The sequence below is a fragment of the Nerophis lumbriciformis genome, linkage group LG01 (genome assembly GCF_033978685.3).
Source record: "Nerophis lumbriciformis linkage group LG01, RoL_Nlum_v2.1, whole genome shotgun sequence".
NCBI classification, from domain to species: Eukaryota; Metazoa; Chordata; class Actinopteri; order Syngnathiformes; family Syngnathidae; genus Nerophis; species Nerophis lumbriciformis.
In genome coordinates, this window is record NC_084548.2 from 55,044,673 (window position 1) to 55,063,644 (window position 18,972).

At 39.6% G+C, this 18,972-nt stretch overlaps 1 protein-coding gene across 1 annotated transcript in view; it reads left to right on the top strand.

The window, feature by feature from the left end:
• The window catches only part of elapor1 (endosome-lysosome associated apoptosis and autophagy regulator 1), a 31,300-nt gene extending 13,054 nt beyond the window's left edge, over window positions 1-18,246 (top strand). The window contains exons 9-22 of the mRNA XM_061987280.2: window positions 2,396-2,573; window positions 6,888-7,013; window positions 7,163-7,253; window positions 7,334-7,439; window positions 7,550-7,687; window positions 12,170-12,427; window positions 12,495-12,671; window positions 12,783-12,933; window positions 15,445-15,541; window positions 15,609-15,710; window positions 15,836-15,962; window positions 17,350-17,528; window positions 17,610-17,775; window positions 17,850-18,246. Coding sequence (XP_061843264.2) covers window positions 2,396-2,573; window positions 6,888-7,013; window positions 7,163-7,253; window positions 7,334-7,439; window positions 7,550-7,687; window positions 12,170-12,427; window positions 12,495-12,671; window positions 12,783-12,933; window positions 15,445-15,541; window positions 15,609-15,710; window positions 15,836-15,962; window positions 17,350-17,528; window positions 17,610-17,775; window positions 17,850-17,936 — 1,983 coding nt within the window. The 3' untranslated portion in view covers window positions 17,937-18,246. The remainder of the gene's footprint in view (window positions 1-2,395; window positions 2,574-6,887; window positions 7,014-7,162; window positions 7,254-7,333; window positions 7,440-7,549; window positions 7,688-12,169; window positions 12,428-12,494; window positions 12,672-12,782; window positions 12,934-15,444; window positions 15,542-15,608; window positions 15,711-15,835; window positions 15,963-17,349; window positions 17,529-17,609; window positions 17,776-17,849) is intronic.
• The last annotated feature ends 726 nt before the right edge of the window (window positions 18,247-18,972 follow it).

The following is an 18,972-nucleotide window of genomic DNA, read 5'->3' on the forward strand; positions in this document are numbered from 1 at the left end:
GAGACAAGCGGTAGAAAATGGATGGATGGACATATATATTAGAATACATATCAGCTAAATATGGACGGATGGGATGTAGGACAAGGTATAAAATAAGACCTTTTGGTGCCTATGATTTTTTTCACTTCTCTTCACATTTTTGTGTAATTATATCAAATAATTTTAATGTATTAAATAAAATACAGAATAAAAATTGCATAATTGTGCACGGACGGCGTGGCGCAGTGGGTAGAGCGGCCGTGTCGGCAACTTGAGGGTTCCAGGTTCGGTTCTCGCCTGTCAAGTCACTGCCGTTGTGTCCTTGGGCAAGACACTAAACGCAAATTGGCAGCCACTCTTCCGTCAGTCTAATACATCCATCCATCCATCCATCTTCTTCCGCTTATCCAAGGTCGGGTCGCGGGGGCAGCAGCCTAAGCAGGGAAGCCCAGACTTTCCTCTCCTCAGCCACTTCGGGGGATCCCGAGGCGTTCCCAGGCCAGTCGGGAGACATAGTCTTCCCAACGTGTCCTGGGTCTTCCCCGTGGCTCCTACCGGTCAGACGTGCCCTAAACACCTCCCTAGGGAGGCGTTCGGGTGGCATCCTGACCAGATGCCCGAACCACCTCATCTGGCTCCTCTTGATGTGGAGGAGCAGTGGCTTTACTTTGAGCTCCCCCCGGATGGCAGAGCTTCTCACCCTATCTTTAAGGGAGAGCCTCACCACCCGGCGGAGTAAACTCATTTCGGCCGCATGTATCCGTGATCTTGTCCTTTCGGTCATAACCCAAAGCTCATGACCATAGGTGAGGATGGGAACGTAGATGGACCGGTAAATTGAGAGCTTTGCCTTCCGGCTCAGCTCCTTCTTCACCACAACGGATCGATACAGCGTCCGCATTACTTAAGACACCGCACCGATCCGCCTGTTGATCTCACGATCCACTCTTCCCTCACTTGTGAACAAGACTCTGAGGTACTTGAACTCCTCCACTTGGGGCAGGGTCTCCTCCCCAACCCGTAGATAGCACTCCACCCTTTTCATGGGCGAGTCTAATATATAAATATATATATTTATGTATATACATAAATGTATGTGTGTATACACATATGTATGTATATAAACATATGTATATATTTGTACACTGTGTACATATACATGTTTTTATATACACATATGTATGTATGTATGTGTATATATATATATATATATATATATATATATATATATATATATATGTATATATGTATATGTATAAATAAAAATATATACTTATATATGTATGTATATATACATATGTATATATCTGTGTGTATATACATATGTATATATAAATATGTGTATATATGCATTTATACATACATATGTGAGTATACTGTATATATACACATACATTTATGTATATATACAGTACAGGCCGAAAGTTTGGACACATCTTCTCCTCATTCAATGCGTTTTCCTTATTTTCATGACTATTTACATTGTAGATTGTCACTGAAGGCATCAAAACTATGAATAAACACATGTGAAGTTATGTACTTAACAAAAAAAGGTGATATACTGTAACTGGGCAGCATGGTGTCAGAGGGGTTAGTGCGTCTGCCTCACAATACGAAGGTCCTGAGTAGTCTTGGGTTCAATCCCAGGCTCGGGATCTTTCTGTGTGGAGTTTGCATGTTCTCCCCATGACTGCGTGGGTTCCCACCGGGTACTCCGGCTTCCTCCCACCTCTAAAGACATGCACCTGTTGATAGGTTGATTGGCAACACTAAATTGGCCCTAGTGTGTGAATTTGAGTGTGAATGTTGTCTGTCTATCTGTGTTGGCCCTGCGATGAGATGGCGACTTGTCCAGGGTGTACCCCGCCTTTCGCCCGATTGTAGCTGAGATAGGCTCCAGCGCACCCCGCGACCCCAAAGGGAATAAGCAGTAGAAAATGGATGGATGGATGGGTGATATAACTGAAAACATGTTTTTTATTCTAGTTTCTTCAAAAGCCACCCTTTGCTCTGATTACTGCTTTGCACAGTCTTGGCATTCTCTCGATGAGCATAAAGCACACCTGTGAAGTGAAAACCATTTCAGGTGACTACCTCTTGAAGCTCATCGAGAGAATGCCAAGAGTGTGCGAAAAGTAATCAAAGCAAATGGTGGCTATTTTGTAGAAACTAGAATATAAAACATGTTTTCAGTTATTTCACGTACATAACTCTACATGTGTTCATTTATAGTTTTGATGCCTTCAGTGACAATCTACAATATAAATAGTCATGAAAATAAAGAAAACATATTGAATGAGAAGGACATATATGTGTATTTTTCATTAGACATCAGTTATTTCATTTCCCAAGGACAACTCTTATGCATTACAGTTTGGTTCGAATTGATACTATTTATACGTTCTGTGTTTGTTAGACCCAGCTGATGTACAAGTGGATCGAGCCTAAGATTTGCAGTGAGAGCGTAGATGGGTCGGTAAAGCTGCCTGCATCAGGGGAGAAGCAAACATGTCCGCCCTGTAACCCAGGATTCTTTGTCACCAACTCCTCTGCCTGTGAAGCCTGTACACAGAACTTCTACTCAAATGGAACAGGTGAGCATTAATTCTGTTAACAGAGCTTATGGACAATTGTTAGTAGTGAAGTGAAGTGAATTATATTTATATAGCGCTTTTCTCTAGTGACTCAAAGCGCTTTACATAGTGAAACCCAATATCTAAGTTACATTTAAACCAGTGTGGGTGGCACTGGGAGCAGGTGGGTAAAGTGTCTTGCCCAAGGACACAACAGCAGTGACTAGGATGGTCGGAAGCGGGGATCGAACCTGGAACCCTTAAGTTGCTGGCACGGCCGCTCTACCAACCGAGCTATACCGCCCCATACAACATAAAAATATTTTTTTGGAATGTCCTGATACAACTTGATATTGGCTGATACCAACATTAAGCTGATGTGATATCAGTATGAATCATACATACTCACATTATTTTGTAGTGTGGAATGTTGGAAAAAGTTTGATCATGTGAAATTAGTCTATCAAAGAATAATAGTAGGAATTGAAAATGTTAACATATTTAAGCTAATTTAACATCTCTGATGGATTTATGCTGTATTTTAATAAAGTGAAAGTGAAGTGGTTACTGTTCTTTTTGGTGACACCTTAGTAAATAGTCTTTTGTAAAAACATTAAAAAAATATATATATATATTTATGAAAACCAACATTATAAATGTGAATATAAAATACATTTAGCTATGAAACTTATTGTTTTAATCCAATTAATAGTGCCTGACACTACCCGGCCCTCAGGTTTAATCCACCTGTAGACCTGTATTGTCATCTTTTGCTAACTCGAATCACACACCACGTTCTAAACGTGGTGTGTGATTGTACTGTATTGTAACTGTAACCTATTAGAACAACATAAAAATACCATCCAGGGTACGTGGAAAGTTTTAAATGGTATCATTAAAAAAAACATGACAAATAATGAACATCCAAGCTATTTCATAGAAAATAATCAAACTATAAATGACCCTAAGGAAATAACGGATGCTTTTAACACCTTCTTTGTGAATGTTGGACCTAATTTAGCAAATGAAATTGCACAACCTGAAAACAGTGTCAAATTTAATGAACAAACCATTCAAAGGAACTTAGAATCGTTTTTTATTTCCCCCGTTTATGAAAGTGAAATCACAGAAATTGTAAATTCTCAGAAAAACAAGAAGTCAACAGACTGCTCTGACTTGGACTTTTCTCTGATCAAAGAAATTGTTGATTTTATAGCTGTTCCCTTCACTTATATATGTAATATTTCTTTTATAAAAGGAGTTTTCCCAAAGAAAATGAAAACGGCAAAAGTTATTCCCATCTTCAAAAGTGGAGATAAGCATCAGTTCACCAACTATAGGCCTATTTCTCTACTCTCACAATTTTCAAAAGTCCTTGAAAAATTATTTGTGTCAAGATTAGACAGTTTTATTGACAAGCATCACTTGCTAAGTGAACACCAATACGGTTTTCGAGCAAACAGGTCCACTTCCATGGCAGTGATGGAACTAGTTGAGGAGGTAACCACTGCTATTGATAAGAGGGAGTTTGTTGTTGGCGTTTTTATTGACCTGAGCAAGGCCTTTGACACCATCGATCACACATTACTTTTAAACAAAATGCAGAGGTATGGTTTTAGAGGTCTTGCTCATGATTGGTTGAAAAGTTATCTTGGTGGTAGAGAACAGTATGTGCATATGAACAATGTAGATTCAGATAAAAAGATTATAACACATGGAGTGCCCCAAGGTTCTGTACTGGGACCAAAATTGTTTTTATTGTATATTAATGATATCTGCAAAATCTTTAAAAAACTCAATTGTATTCTCTTTGCTGACGATACAAGTCTGTACTGTTCTGGGCAAGACCTTGGCCAACTCTTAGAGACTGTAGAGAGCGAACTCCATATACTAAAGCAATGGTTTGATGCCAATAAACTGTCAATCAACCTAAATAAAACAAAATATATAATTTTTGGAAATAGGAAAAATAACATACAGTGTCATATAAGAATTGATGATATGGAGATAGAAAGGGTGTATTCAACAAAATTTTTGGGAATCTACATTGATGATAAATTAAATTGGAAACTGTACATAAATATACTTAAGACAAAGATGGCAAAAAATATTGCTATGTTACATAAAATCAAAAACTCCGTAAATCAAAAGGCTCTTAATATGTTATATAATTCTTTCGTACTCCCTTATCTTAATTATTGTGTTGAAATCTGGGGTAACAATTACAAAACAAACATCAACTCTATATTCTTACTTCAAAAGAAAGCGATTAGAATTGTAAATTATGCAGATTATCATGACCATACCAATGCTCTGTTTATTAAATTAAAAACCTTAAAACTGCATGATCTTGTTGACCTCAACACTGCTATTGTGACGTACAAAGCTCATAACCACATGCTGCCTCGGTGTCTACAGGAGAGGTTCAAACCCAGAGAGAATACCTATGACCTCAGAGGTTCAGCTGTCTTCCAGAAAGCTAAGATAAGAACAAGCTTAAAAAGTAGATGTGTTTCTGTCAGGGGGGTTCAACTGTGGAACAGCTTGGATGATTCCTTAAAATGTTCCAGGTCCATTCACACATTTAAAAAACACTTTAAGACCAATGTCTTGGAAAAATATATCACTCTTGAATCAACACAGTAGTTAATACTATGATCAATGTTAATTAAAATACTAAATGTGGGATATAAATAATAATGGAAGTATAATTGTTTGTATATCGTATATAAATTGGTACAAAGGTTTAATACGCGTATAAGGATATTTCACATGCCTTTACTGTGTATATAATTGAACAATGTTCATATTGTGTATAATGTGTATTTATAATATGTTGTACAAAGGACATTTCATAATTTTCGGAAGTTCATCTTGTACTTGACATTGTTTATAGGGTTAGGCGCTATAAGTGTTCAACTTCAGCCTAAACCCTTTCGGTCTGCAACATTTTCATTTTCATTTTCAATCTATGAATGTGCAACTGTTTGTTTATTTTGTTGACCATTGACCGAAGAATAATAAACTAAACGACACAGCATCATGGTTCCTTGTAAAAAAAAAATTCCCGGTAATTAAAATCAGACAGCAAAAAGAGAAACGAAATATTAAAGTAAGCAACCAAATGCTCAGAGGTTTTTTCTGAAATGTTTAGCTAGGTAATATGTAAAAAAAAAACACCTTATCATGCATATAATTTCTAAATCATCCGATTTCAATTAATACCATTGTTTTTATATTGTTTTGAACCTGCCGGTTTTAAAGCGTCTGTATTAATAACTAAAGAAACCAGAGATTAGTTCGAAATTGTATAAACATACCGTATTTTTCGGAGTATAAGTCGCACCAGAGTATAAGTCGCACCTGCCGAAAATGCACATTAAAGAAGGGAAAAAACATATATAAGTCGCACTGGAGCCCGGCCAAACTATGAAAAAAAACTGCGACTTATAGTCCGAAAAATACGGTACTAAGTAAATAAGTTGTATTAAATAAGTTATACAACAAAAAAATATAAAAAAATTTTCCTCAACAATAAAACAAATGTAGACAAATATAAAAAAGACACAGTGAACTATTTTACAATTCTTAATGTTTGTACATGAATTAGAGATTCCTCCCCAGAATTTCCCGGCTTGTGATAATGAAGATGTTGTAAACATTACCAATTTTGAATTATGAGGCTATATATGCTGTCAACATGTGCATCATCTTCAGCAACAAAGATACAGATCATTTAGTTTTTGGTGGTCGCATTGCTTGTCGCGGCTAAACTGCAAATAATGTATGCTATGTGTGCTGGTAGCAGTCACATTTACTGGTGGGGGGGCCGATCAGGAAGCTGTAATATGGGAGCCATAATTTGGTGCTAGTCCCCTATGAGGTAATACATAACTATATTCATTTTATACTGGTTTAAATTGACATATGTCATGTTTTGAACTGCAGTATTGTTTGATTAGGGTCATTTATTACACACAGTATGTATATCTTGTGTGCTAAGCTGTTGTGTAGCTGCTATAGCCTACCATGTTTACCTTTTAGAAATAACTTCACTAAAAAACAAAAAAAGGCCGACTTTTTGTTCTTATTAGAAGACATTTAGATGTTAACCGTCTGCAGGAGAACTTGTATCGTAGCGCGTACAGTATATTGGGAGATTTTAGTTGCAAGTCGATAAAATCTAATACTTGTTTTTTTGCTGATATTGGACACATACCAATATCAGATCGGGATGCTATACTAATTATTTGGTTGTATTAGTCTCCATGTGTGCACCATTTCTATTTCTTCATAACATACGTTTACACACGGACATGGTTTTGTTATTGACAGTGTGTGAAAAGTGCCCAGTTGGCACAGAACCGGTGGTGGGTTTCGAGTACAAGTGGTGGAACACAATGCCTACCAACATGAAGAGTTCTGCCTTACGTGGGTTAGATGACTCCATGCACAGCACTGGTGAGAGACTAACATCTAAACATTATCAGTAATATACACTAAATAACAAGCCTTAAATATTTAAGTTCATAATAATTTGAACAAATAACGTTTTTGATACCTTTCTGTGTGTTTTGACAAACTGTCTGTGTCATTTGTCCTAATGTCAGCGTGGGAAGTGGCAGGAGAGTATGTATACACCACCCCAGGGTATCGGGATACAGACTACCTCACACTCTCACTTAGAGTCCCTGGATACAGGTGAAGATGAACTTGTGCATAACAGCTCCGAATATCTACTCAATCTGGCGTTCTTTAATGCACATCACGTGTCTTTGAAGGCTTCCACAGTCTGTTGCAAAAGACAACGAGCGAAGTGAACTCTCTCGCGTCACTTTCGTCTTTGAAACCTTTTGTTCTGCAGACTGCACCTTTTATTTCCTGGCGGTAAGAGGAAATGTTTGAAGTTATTATATAATACAATGAAAAGCATAGATATTTGTGCATATTTTGCCCAGGGATATTAGAGTTGATGTGGCTGTTGGCTTCCTCTGCAGGGTTACAGTGAGTGGAACAACAACGTGGTAGAGCAGTGGAAGGGCAGCAGCAGCAAGCAGTCTTACTCCTACTTGATTCAGAGCAACACGACTGTTACCTTCACCTGGACTTTCCAAAGAACAGACAACGACACGACAGTAAGAAACACAACAATCTGACACCTTTTTATCACTTCCTCGGTCTTATAAGGCAATATTTTGAACTCATTATCATCCTGGTGATTTTATAATTCATTTTTTTCCTCATAATTAATTAAGTATTAATGCTACAGTGTAAAAAAAAAAGAAATTCAAAGTAAATGGTAAATGGGTTATACTTGTATAGCGCTTTTCTACCTTCAAGGTACTCAAAGCACTTTGACACTATTTCCACATTCACCCATTCACACACACATTCACACACTGATGGCAGGAGCTGCCATGCAAGGCGCTAACCACGACCCATCAGGAGAAAGGGTGAAGTGTCTTGTTCAAGGACACAACGGACTAGCGTGGTAGAAGCTGGGGATTGAACCAGGAACCCTCAGGTTGCTGGCACGGCCACTCTACCAACCGCACCACGCCGTCCACCTATGTTGGGCAGTGACATTAGTTTTAGGGACCCTTTAGAAGTCCAATAATAATAATATTATATAAGTAATATTAAAGACCGAAATGAAGCCACAACAAGCCTAGACCAGGACTGTCAAATGTACGGCCCGAGGGCCTGATCAGGCGCGCGAAGTTTGCTAAGTATAAAAACCAACCTGACATTTTTGAAACTGCTGTTCCAAATGTGTATTATCGGCGGTCACTCGAACGAATATGACGATCCTCCTGGTAGGGTGTATCCCTTTACGGAGGATGCCTGTGCGTGACTTAGTTAAACGTGGGGAGACTGGTGCACAGACAGTCACCACACGGTCCCTGACAGAATCGGGTCAGGCTCCAGCGGCATTGAGTCCAAGACGACTGGGGACCCTTTTCTGCTGCAGCCTTCTTCCGCCATTGCAGCCGTTGTGGTAGTTCTTAAATCTACCGTCTTCCGCCTGCTCCGCCGTTGAGGTCTTCACCGTATCCCTGGCTAGGGGGCAGTCAGGTACTAGGCCTTTGCCAAGGGCCACCTGTGGTAACAGTAGTAAATGGGTTAACCTCCTAGTGCCCCAAGCCCCCATAGAGGAGCCCCCACTGCCTGATGCAATTTAACGTCATGCCCAGGACAACTTGTACACTTACAGTAATCAGAATCATTATTGGCCAAGTATGTTTAACACACAAGGAATTTGACATGGTAGACTTGTCAGTAGACTAGTTTTGAGTCCTGACTATAAAGTTATTATTATTAACTAGCTAATAACCACCTTAATCTTTTTACTATCCAATAATTTATTATAGCTTTGTCAAGCGCTTGAGTGGAAGTGCTTTGATTTGAACTCGAGAGGGTAGTGTGGAGCTGTGACCATTATTAAGCGTGCATTGTCTTCTGCTGGGCGCGTCTATCTATGGCCTGCTGTTGGCCCTGTTGGGCGGCATGGTGGGTTCCTGTCGCTGGCCAGCCTGGCTGTGTTGGGCCGGTGGACCCTTGTTCCCTGGGGACCACACCTGCTGTTTTGGGTTGGGCTCCCTGGGTGGCTGGGGCCGTATTTTGGCTCCGGCACACACTGGGAGACATATATATTGTACATACAATTTCACATACATACTCACATACATACCATTATTCATACATATATACACACACGTATATTCATTCATTAATCGAACATACGTGCACACATTGGTACTTACCCACATACATAGGTACATACTCTCCCACAGTACATACATACACATGCACATTCACTGCATGTACAAACATACATATACACATACTGTACATATACAAGCACATATGCATTCATACACTCACGCAAATAATTACGTTTCATCAAACATATATTAACGTTGTTCCCCTACGGGAAACTGGGTAAAACACGGCACACTGACAAAGTAACTATTGTTACTGTAACAATCTACAAGGTTAATAGTTTGCTTCTCTTTCTTCCCCTCCATTCTTCTTCTCTTTTTTGTAATTCAAGTTATCATTACATATGCAGTATATATTGTTGCATTTGAAACAATTGTATTGTTGATCATAGAGGTAATTATTATTATTACTCATTATCAATAGTGCTATTTGTATTGGTAGTTTTATTGCTCCATTTGTAGTGCAATAATGTTCATTGTCATTTCTGTGTTATTAATATTTACTTCACTAACTGCTTCTTTGCTACCACTTTTCGTATCATTATTGTTCATATCGAATTTGCTGATGCTGTTCTGTTGTCGTCTTTCTGTCTGATCCCCATCTTGTCCCCGCAATTTCCCCCTCTGTCTTCCTTTCTATCTCTTTCTATCCCCTCCTGCTCTGGTCTGGCTGCACCACACATGTAAAGTAAATCTGTATAGCAAATATGGGCATCTACATCAACAATATGATTTGCCTGAGTAGCTGGACAGGACAAAAAAATAAAATAATTCAGCGAGAAATAACATTATTTATTACTGAAATCAAAATCCCCCCTTTAATATGATTTTTTTAAATGCTAAATTTTGTAAATATATATTTTCATATTATTTGAAAAGGAAATATTAAATGATTTGTCAAATGTGAATTGTTAAATTAATTAATTCATAATTACCCATTTAGTAATGATTTATTTAATGACCAAGACATTTATTTCATGATCCATTTATATATGCAATGTCATTGGTAGATTCTAAAGACAAAAACAAAAATCATAAAATCTACAATTCATTAGGAGTGTGTAACAAAAATCTATTCTCATCGCACTTTTTATTCATTCTGATAGATTTATAATACATCATTTTCAAGTGGGCAGCACGGTGAAACAGGGGTTAGTGCATGTGCCTCACAATACGAAGGTCCTGGGTTCGATCCCTGGGCTCAGGGTCTTTCTGTGTGGAGTTTGCATGTTCTCCCGGTGACTGTGTGGGTTCCCTCCGGGAACAACTTTATATGGAGGAAAAGCGGACGCCTGGACAGCATGCGGCTGTTAAGGGGTGAAGGTTTCAGGTGAGAGAGGACGCTAAAGGCAGTGCCTTTAAGGCACGCCCCCAATATTGTTGTCCGGGTGGGAATCGGGAGAAATTCGGGAGAATGGTTGCCCCGGGAGATTTTCGGGAGAGGCACTGAAATTCGGGAGTCTCCCAGGAAAATCGGGAGGGTTGGCAAGTATGGTGTAAGTGACCCATGCCTTGGGCACTAATACACCCCCATACCATCACAGATGCTGGCTTTTGAACTTTGCGCCTATAACAATCCGAATGGTACTTTTTCTCTTTGTTCCGAAGGACACGACTTCCACAGTTTCCAAAAACAATTTGAAATGTGGACTCGTCAGACCACAGAACACTTTTACACTTTGCATCAGTCCATTTTAGATGAGCTCGGGCCCAGCGAAGCCGGCGGCGTTTCTGGGTGTTGTTGATAAATGGCTTTCGCTTTGCATAGTAAAGTTTTATCACCAAAAATGATTCCCGGGCACGGCACCGCTGGTGCCCACTGCTCCCCTCACCTCCCAGGTAGTGATCAAGGGGATGGGTCAAATGCAGAGGACACATTTCACCACACCTAGTGTGTGTGTGACAATTATTGGTACTTTAACTTTAACTTTAACTTGCACTTTCAGATGTAGCAACCAACTGTAGTTACTGACAGTGGTTTTCTGAAGTGTTCCTGAGCCAATGTGGTGATATCCTTTATACACTGATGTCGGTTTTTGATGCAGTACAGCCTGAGGGATCAAAGGTCACGGGCATTCAATGTTGGTTTTCAGCCTTGCTGCTTATGTGCAGTGATTTCTCCAGATTCTCTGAACCTTTTAATGATATTACGGACCATAGATGGTGAAATCCCTAAATTCCTTGCAATAGCTGGTTGAGAAGTGTTGTTCTTAAACAATTTGCTAAGGCATTTGTTCACAAAGTGGTGACCCTCGCCCCATCCTTGTTTGTGAATGACTGAGCATTTCATGGAAGCTGCTTTTATACTCAATCATGGCACCCACCTGTTCCCAATTAACCTGTTCACCTGCGGGATGTTCCAAATAAGTGTTTGATGAACATTTCTCAACTTTCTCAGTCTGACAACCAGGTTTTTTGAAACATATTGCAGGCATCAAATTCCAAATGAGCTAATATTTGCAAATAATAAAGTTTTCTAGTTCAAACATTAAGTATCTTGTCTTTGCAGTTTATTCAATTGAATATCCATCCATCCATCCATCTTCTTCCGCTTATCCGAGGTCGGGTCGCGGGGGCAGCAGCTTAAGCAGGGAAGCCCAGACTTCCCTCTCCCCAGCCACTTCGTCCAGCTCCTCCCGGGGGATCCCGAGGCGTTCCCAGGCCAGCCGGGAGAGATAGTCTTCCCAGCGTGTCCTGGGTCTTCCCCGTGGCCTCAATTGAATATATGAAAAGGATTTGCAAATCATTGTATTCTGTTTTTATTTACGATTTACACAACGTGCCAACTTCACTGCTTTTGGGTTTTGTAAGATTCCCTTCCCTCATGTTTATTTCTACCATCATGTATTTCCAGTAAGCCAAATGATATGAATGACCCGTGTCGTCCTCCCTCAGGAAAGAAGGTACAGTGCTGATGTGGCAAAGATATATTCCATCCTCATCACCAATGTGGTCGGTGGCGTGGCCTCACGGTGTCGCCATTGTGCCCTGACTTCGACTGACTCTGCCTGTGTCCCCTGCCCGAGGGGACAATACATGTCAGTTGGGGATGGAATGTGTAAGAGCTGCCCGCCTAACTCCTTCATCAGAGCTGATCAGTCTGTCGGAGAGGCGGCTTGTGTCCAGTGTGGTCCAAACACAAGGACAAACGAGGTACGGAGCTTTTGTGCAGTCTTCTTTTCTCGCTCGGCTGAGTGTGTTTATTATTTTGACACCCCAGGCCTACACGGCGTGCTTCAGTGACTGTACGCTGGATGTGCAGACGACAGGAAGTGCCGCGCTGCACTACGACTTCTCTCCTCTGTCCAACGTCACCTCTTTCCACAGCAGCCCTCGTTTCACCAGCAAAGGCCTGCGATACTTCCATCACTTCAACATGGCTCTTTGTGGGAAAGAGGTGACAATCCCTCAACTTGAATGGCAGTTTACTAGATCAGCCCCAGGACCTTCTCATTGTGAGGCACGCAAACTAAACACTGTCATTTAATTTGCCGTCTTTTCTTTGCAGGGCCGAGTGCCGGCTACATGTATTGACAATGTGACAGAGAACAACAGAGAGGTCAGAGGTCATGTGTGCCAGTCCATTGTGGTTCCGTCTGACATCAGGAGTGAGAACCTGGTGTCATCACAGCCGTTCGTCATTGGTGACTCGCTTGTAGGTAATGAACCCTCTGCTTGCTACGGCGCTCTTGTACAGTACTTCTAAAGGTTTACATTTTCCCTTTATACTTTTAAAGATCCCCAATGCTATTCTTCAACTCTTTAAAATAAATCTCACAAGTTCCACAACCCAAACTTGATGCTGGAATCGAGTGCCTTTAAAGGGGAACTGTACTTTTTTTTTTTTTTAGAATTTTGCGTATTGTTCTCAATAGGGATGTCCGATAATGGCTTTTTGCCGGTATCCGATATTCCGATATTGTCCAACTCTTTAATTAGCGATACCGATATCAACCGATACCGATATCAACCGATATACGACTTGTCCAGAGTGTACGCCGCCTTCCTCCCGATTGTAGCTGAGATAGGCTCCAGCGCCCCCCGCAACCCCAAAGGGAATAAGCGGTAGAAATGGATGGAAGATAAATAAATTAAAAACATTTTCTTGAATAAAAAAGAAAGTAAAACAATACAAAAACAGTTACATAGAAACTATTAATTAATGAAAATTAGTAAGATTAACTGTTAAAGGTTAGTACTATTAGTGGACCAGCAGCACGCACAATCATGTATGCTTACGGACTGTATTCCTTGCAGACTGTATTGATATATATTGATATATAATGTAGGAACCAGAATATTACTAACAGAAAGAAACAACCCTTTTGTGTGAATGAGTGTAAATGGGAGAGGAAGATTTTTTGGGTTGGTGCACTAATTGTAAGTGTATCTTGTGTTTTTTATGTTGATTTAATTAAAAAAAAACAATACTGATAATTTCCGATATTTCATTTTAACGCATTTATCGGCCAATAATATCGGCAGGCAGATATTATCGGACATCTGTAGTTCTCAATCATTATTATGAAAGACATGACGACAGATGGATTTTTAAAAGGCATTCTAAATATGAAATAAATGAAATTAAAAGTCTGCTTACAGTGGAGCAGTGGGAGGTCCTCTAATCCGCCCAAAAAAATCAGATAAATAACCATTCATAAAGCGCCAACAAAAAAGCGCCAACAATACTCCATTTACATTACGTGACTTGAATATTAACCTAGTATTAGTGATATTGTCATAAGTGCTAATGCAGACAAACTATTTATAGCAGCAACATGATCACTCCTGTGTTGTAGTCTGCAATTTCCTATTTATTGTCGTCTAAAAATCCTAATGACAGCAGATATTGTACAGTAAGGGATGTTTTATTATGTTTGTTGGCTCTCATAAAGTCTGCAGCGAATGCTGTCATGCGTTTTTGATCAAAATACGTAAATATTACATGTTATTATAAATGTGCCTGTTATGACATTCCATATGGAACATCATGTATATAAAACCCTAATGGAGGTGTTCGGATGTTTTTTTAGGGGTTTTATAGGCAGATTAGAGTGGCTCTGTGACTTGAATATGAGCCACGTATTAGTGATACTGTTATTATAAGCGCTTACACAGACAAACTATTTAGAGCGGCACCGTGATCAAGAGCTAGTGTGCCAATGTTGACATGATCGACTAATGAGCTGCTTTCTTGTTTCCTTGCTTCTCAAACTTTATTGTAGATCATAAATCATGCCACTCACCGGGATAGTAGAGGATGAGGACGTATTCCGACAAGTTGGTACTGCTTTGACAGTCTGTTTAGACCCGGTAATGGCGAGAACGACACAAAAAGGGGCTTGGTTCCCACCCACTTTTGTTCGCGAGAATTATGTGTCATTCTTCATCTAAATGGGAATATATGAACATCGTAGGAGTCGGCATCCTAATGACAGCAGACATTGTACAGTCAGTGATGTTTTATTATGTTTGTTGGCTCTCATTAAGTCTGCAGTGAGTAATAATCAGTGATGAAGTTGGAATAAAAAAATCAAACGTCGTAAAGCGTTTTTTTAAATTAATATTAAATAAATATTAAATGTTATTATAAATGTTCCTATTACTACATTACATACTGTATATACTTACATCATGTATTAAAAACTTTAATGGAGGTGTTAGGCAGAATAAAGCATTGCCCATAGGCTCCATTGCCAGCAGACTTTTGATCACATTTATTTCATATTTAGAATGCATTAAAAAAAATACATCTGTCGTCAGGTCTTTCATAAGGATTGTGAACAAAATTCACCAAAAAGTGCAGTTCCCCTTTAAGTTGAGGTATTGCTGTATTTCATTAATTGAAAAATGCATTGTTTAATCATATACAATATGAATGTTACACAAAAATATTGTGACTCACACTGTTCTAAACTTTTGTACTTTTAGTATTCTTAATTTTCTGTCTCACACCCTATCCACAGATTTGGAACATAATCCCATGAGGATATCTGTCATCTTTGTTGAAGTAAAAATGTGCATAACAAAAGTGTTGATACATGGCAGAGCCCTGAGGTCGGCTACATGATTCAATTAACATGTTTTGGATATACGTACATTAAGAAAATGCCAATGTGTTAAAAACGTTATATGTAACAATACGCCTCATGCTTCTTCTCCTTCTGTAGGTATAACCACTGACACCACCCTGAGTAACATCTCCTCTCCACAGTGGCTCTTCCCCTCCACATCATCTGATTTGCCCGATGTTATATTCTATTACAAGTAAGTTGCACTGTATGTGGTATTCGTCGTGAACATTTTAAGAACAATTCCATACCATCTCTTTTAGGTCCACTGAGACGACTCAAGCGTGTAAACAAGGCCGGTCGGCCACCCTTAGGCTGCGATGCGATCCAGCGGTGAGCGCTACAAACCACATCACACTGCCCAGGTATTGTACGCCATGAAAAAACTCTGACATTTACACGAGGCCTGTCGACAATGACTTCAAAATAAAAAATAAAAAAAGAATAAAAGCCTTTATTGACTCCCTTTCATTTTGCTTCTCGCCCACAGTAACTGCTCAGAGGGGACATGTGACGGTTGTACTTTCCACTTCCTTTGGCAGAGTCAGCATGCATGTCCACTTTGCACCCAAAACAATTACAGAGAGATTGTTAGCGCTTGCATCCAGGGAATACAGGTAAACTGTTCACGCACAGGCACTAAATGGCAATAATCCCTGCAGATACATCACAGGCGGTGTATAATGATTGCAGGACAGAGTGGAGGTTCACATTTGTGATAAATTCATCACAAACATTACTGATGCACCTCGGGTTTTCTCCGCCAACTTTCCACATCATTTCTGTTTTTGACGAAAATATTCGCCTTAAGGTGGCACACCTTAAGGCGAATATTTTCGTCAAAAACAGATTTTGTTGACTGCCTCAATCATTGACTGTAACAAACTAGTCCCTTTGCCCACACACCATTATATGAAATGACGTGTTAGTGACTCAGTCTCAGTAAAGAATGTATAGTGGTTCCTTCAGAGCACAAGTGTCAAACGCAAGGCCCGGGAGCCACATCTGGCTTGTCACATCATTTTACATGGCCCGCAAAAACCTGGAATTGTGTGTCAATAATTAATTTCGTCATCTTTGCTAAATGTATTTTGACAAAAAAAAAAGTAACTGCAGTTCTTCTTAACTTCATATTTGATGCAAAAAGCTATTCCAAGCATTTTTTTGTCATTAAAAACTCTTTTGAATCTAATTTTACAATAACTGAACTCTAATACCTGCTTGTCACCATTTTCTAACATTCCACACGGCAAAACAAACTATGTTTGATTCCTGCTAATATCGTATCGGATCAATATGGGTATCGGCCACTGCTCAACGCGTCAATATCGGTATCGCATCGGAAGTATGACAGTTGCATCTGGACTCCCTTATGTAGAACTATAATTATTCTCTGTAAAGTGTGTTTGTGTTCATAATTTTGGTTGTCAGGAATGGATTGAATTGGATTTATATTGGTTTTAATAAGCTTTGGTCTTTTTCTGAACATTTGGAATACATTATTAATGAAACCGTACCACTGGATGTGGAAATATAACAGTATGTTTCATAGTAATGCACAATTACAGTTTCTTCAAGCACATACAATGTGATTAATTCCTCCTTGGAAGCAATTTGGCATGGACATAATTTAGGGGGTGTAGACGGGGGGACATGCCCCCTGCACTTTTTCAAAGAGCAGTCTTCGCCCAATGCACTTTTTAACGTACAAAAATAATGTTACGCTATTGAATGGAGACAAGTCAAACACTAGCGCCAGGTGGAAAACGGACACTCAGGCTGAAGCTTGTTCCTTCAGACTGCCAGTGATTTGTTTTCTGGGGCTGCCTTCTTGCCAAAGTGAAAATGATTGAAGCCGGTTGTGCCCCTGCCCGCTGTCTAAAGTCCAAATTGTGTCCTTGCAGTTAGTTATAACAGAGCTAAATCTAATAAGTAATATATGCTGCAACCGTTCAGAATACAGAGTGTAAATGTGTGCATATTATTGTGTGTGCTGCATTTTAGAGAACAACGTACGTGTGGCAGCAGCCGATACAATGTCATGAAGGAGTGTCCCTTCCAGCACAAAAGGTCAGCGCTTGTGTGACTCTGGATTTTTGGCTCAAGTGCGGAGTTTCCACAGGAACGATTGCTGCTGCGCTGCTAATCACCCTCATCTGTTACTTCTGGAAGAGGACACGCAAGTGAGAACACTGCGCAACACAAACCAAACCCTTTTTTTTTGTTGTAAAATGTGATATTAATTCTTTGTCTTCCACCTGCAGATTAGAGTACAAGTACTCTAAGCTGATGATGAGTTCTGGAAGCAAAGAGTGTGAGCTTCCTACTGCAGACAGCTGTGCAATAATGGAGGGAGAGGATGCAGAGGATGACCTAATTGACCTTACCAAAAAGTCCTTCTTCGCCAAAATGAAGTCCTACTCCCGAGAAGTCAGTAAACGCCTCCAATGAGGTACAAGCAACCTTTCCACGCCTGTATCTTATTACTTTTACTGTGAATTTAGAGAACATCGGATGGATTTGATTCAGTGCCTTTGAAGTCGTCATCATCCCACCTGCAAAGAGAGGACGACGATTCTGATGACGCTTGAAACAACCGTGGAATGTTTTACTGCAGCAGAGGACATTTGTGGTGACTGCAATAAACAGATTTGGTATGGGTGTGGTAAATAGGCTGGCTAAGTTGTTTTCACTTTGTTGTAACATTTTACATGACTGTTACTTTTTAACTATTGTCTTAGCTTGAATTGTGTTTTGGATTAGTGCGACGTTTCCATTTGAATGGTATTTGACAACTTGTTAAATGTCTTTCTTTGAATTTGTTAATCAGTTCTGCTACATTGCCAATTTGTATTATTATAAAACCTTGTTGTGTTTATTTTCTACAATAAAAGAATGTTTCTCTCAGAAAATGTAAAGTGTAATGCGGCTTCTACAGTTCTGTTCATTATTGCCGGATTTATTTAATGTGTTAACTTATTAGTTAAAGTTAAAGTACCACTGATAGTCACACACACACACACACTAGGTGTGGTGAAATTACCTTCTGCATTTGACCCATTCCCTTGTTCCACCCCCTGCGCGGTGACGGGAGCAGTGAGCAGCAGCGGTGGCCGCGCTCTGGAATCATTTTGGTGATTTCACCCCCATTTCCAACCCTTTTTGCTGAGTGCCAAGCAGGGAGGATCAAATGTAATATGATTTGGGTAGGGCTTTTAAAGCATTCGTTATATGTTAATTATTTTATAAATTGTTTTACCGAGATGACTTAAAAAACAGTACCACTCTTTCAAAAGAAGCACTAATGCTGTGCGCCACAGGAGCCAGTGGGACTATGCAGGGAAATTTGCCATTATAATCTTATCAGTGACAGTGCAGGAAATGTCTCGGAAAATTTTATATGAAGCCCTCTGTCATTCGTTCATTGACATTTTACATGTGAGTCTTCCCACATAACGAGATCCCCAAGACTCGGTTTACTCTCACAGGAAGTAAAAAGCCATTGGGCCTTTTTTTATAATGCAACTGAAATTAACTTAGCAAAATTTGAAAAAAAGTTTTTCTTCACTTTTCTCATGCTCACTTTGAAAACCACACGTTACATAATACTATCCTTTGTGCTCATTT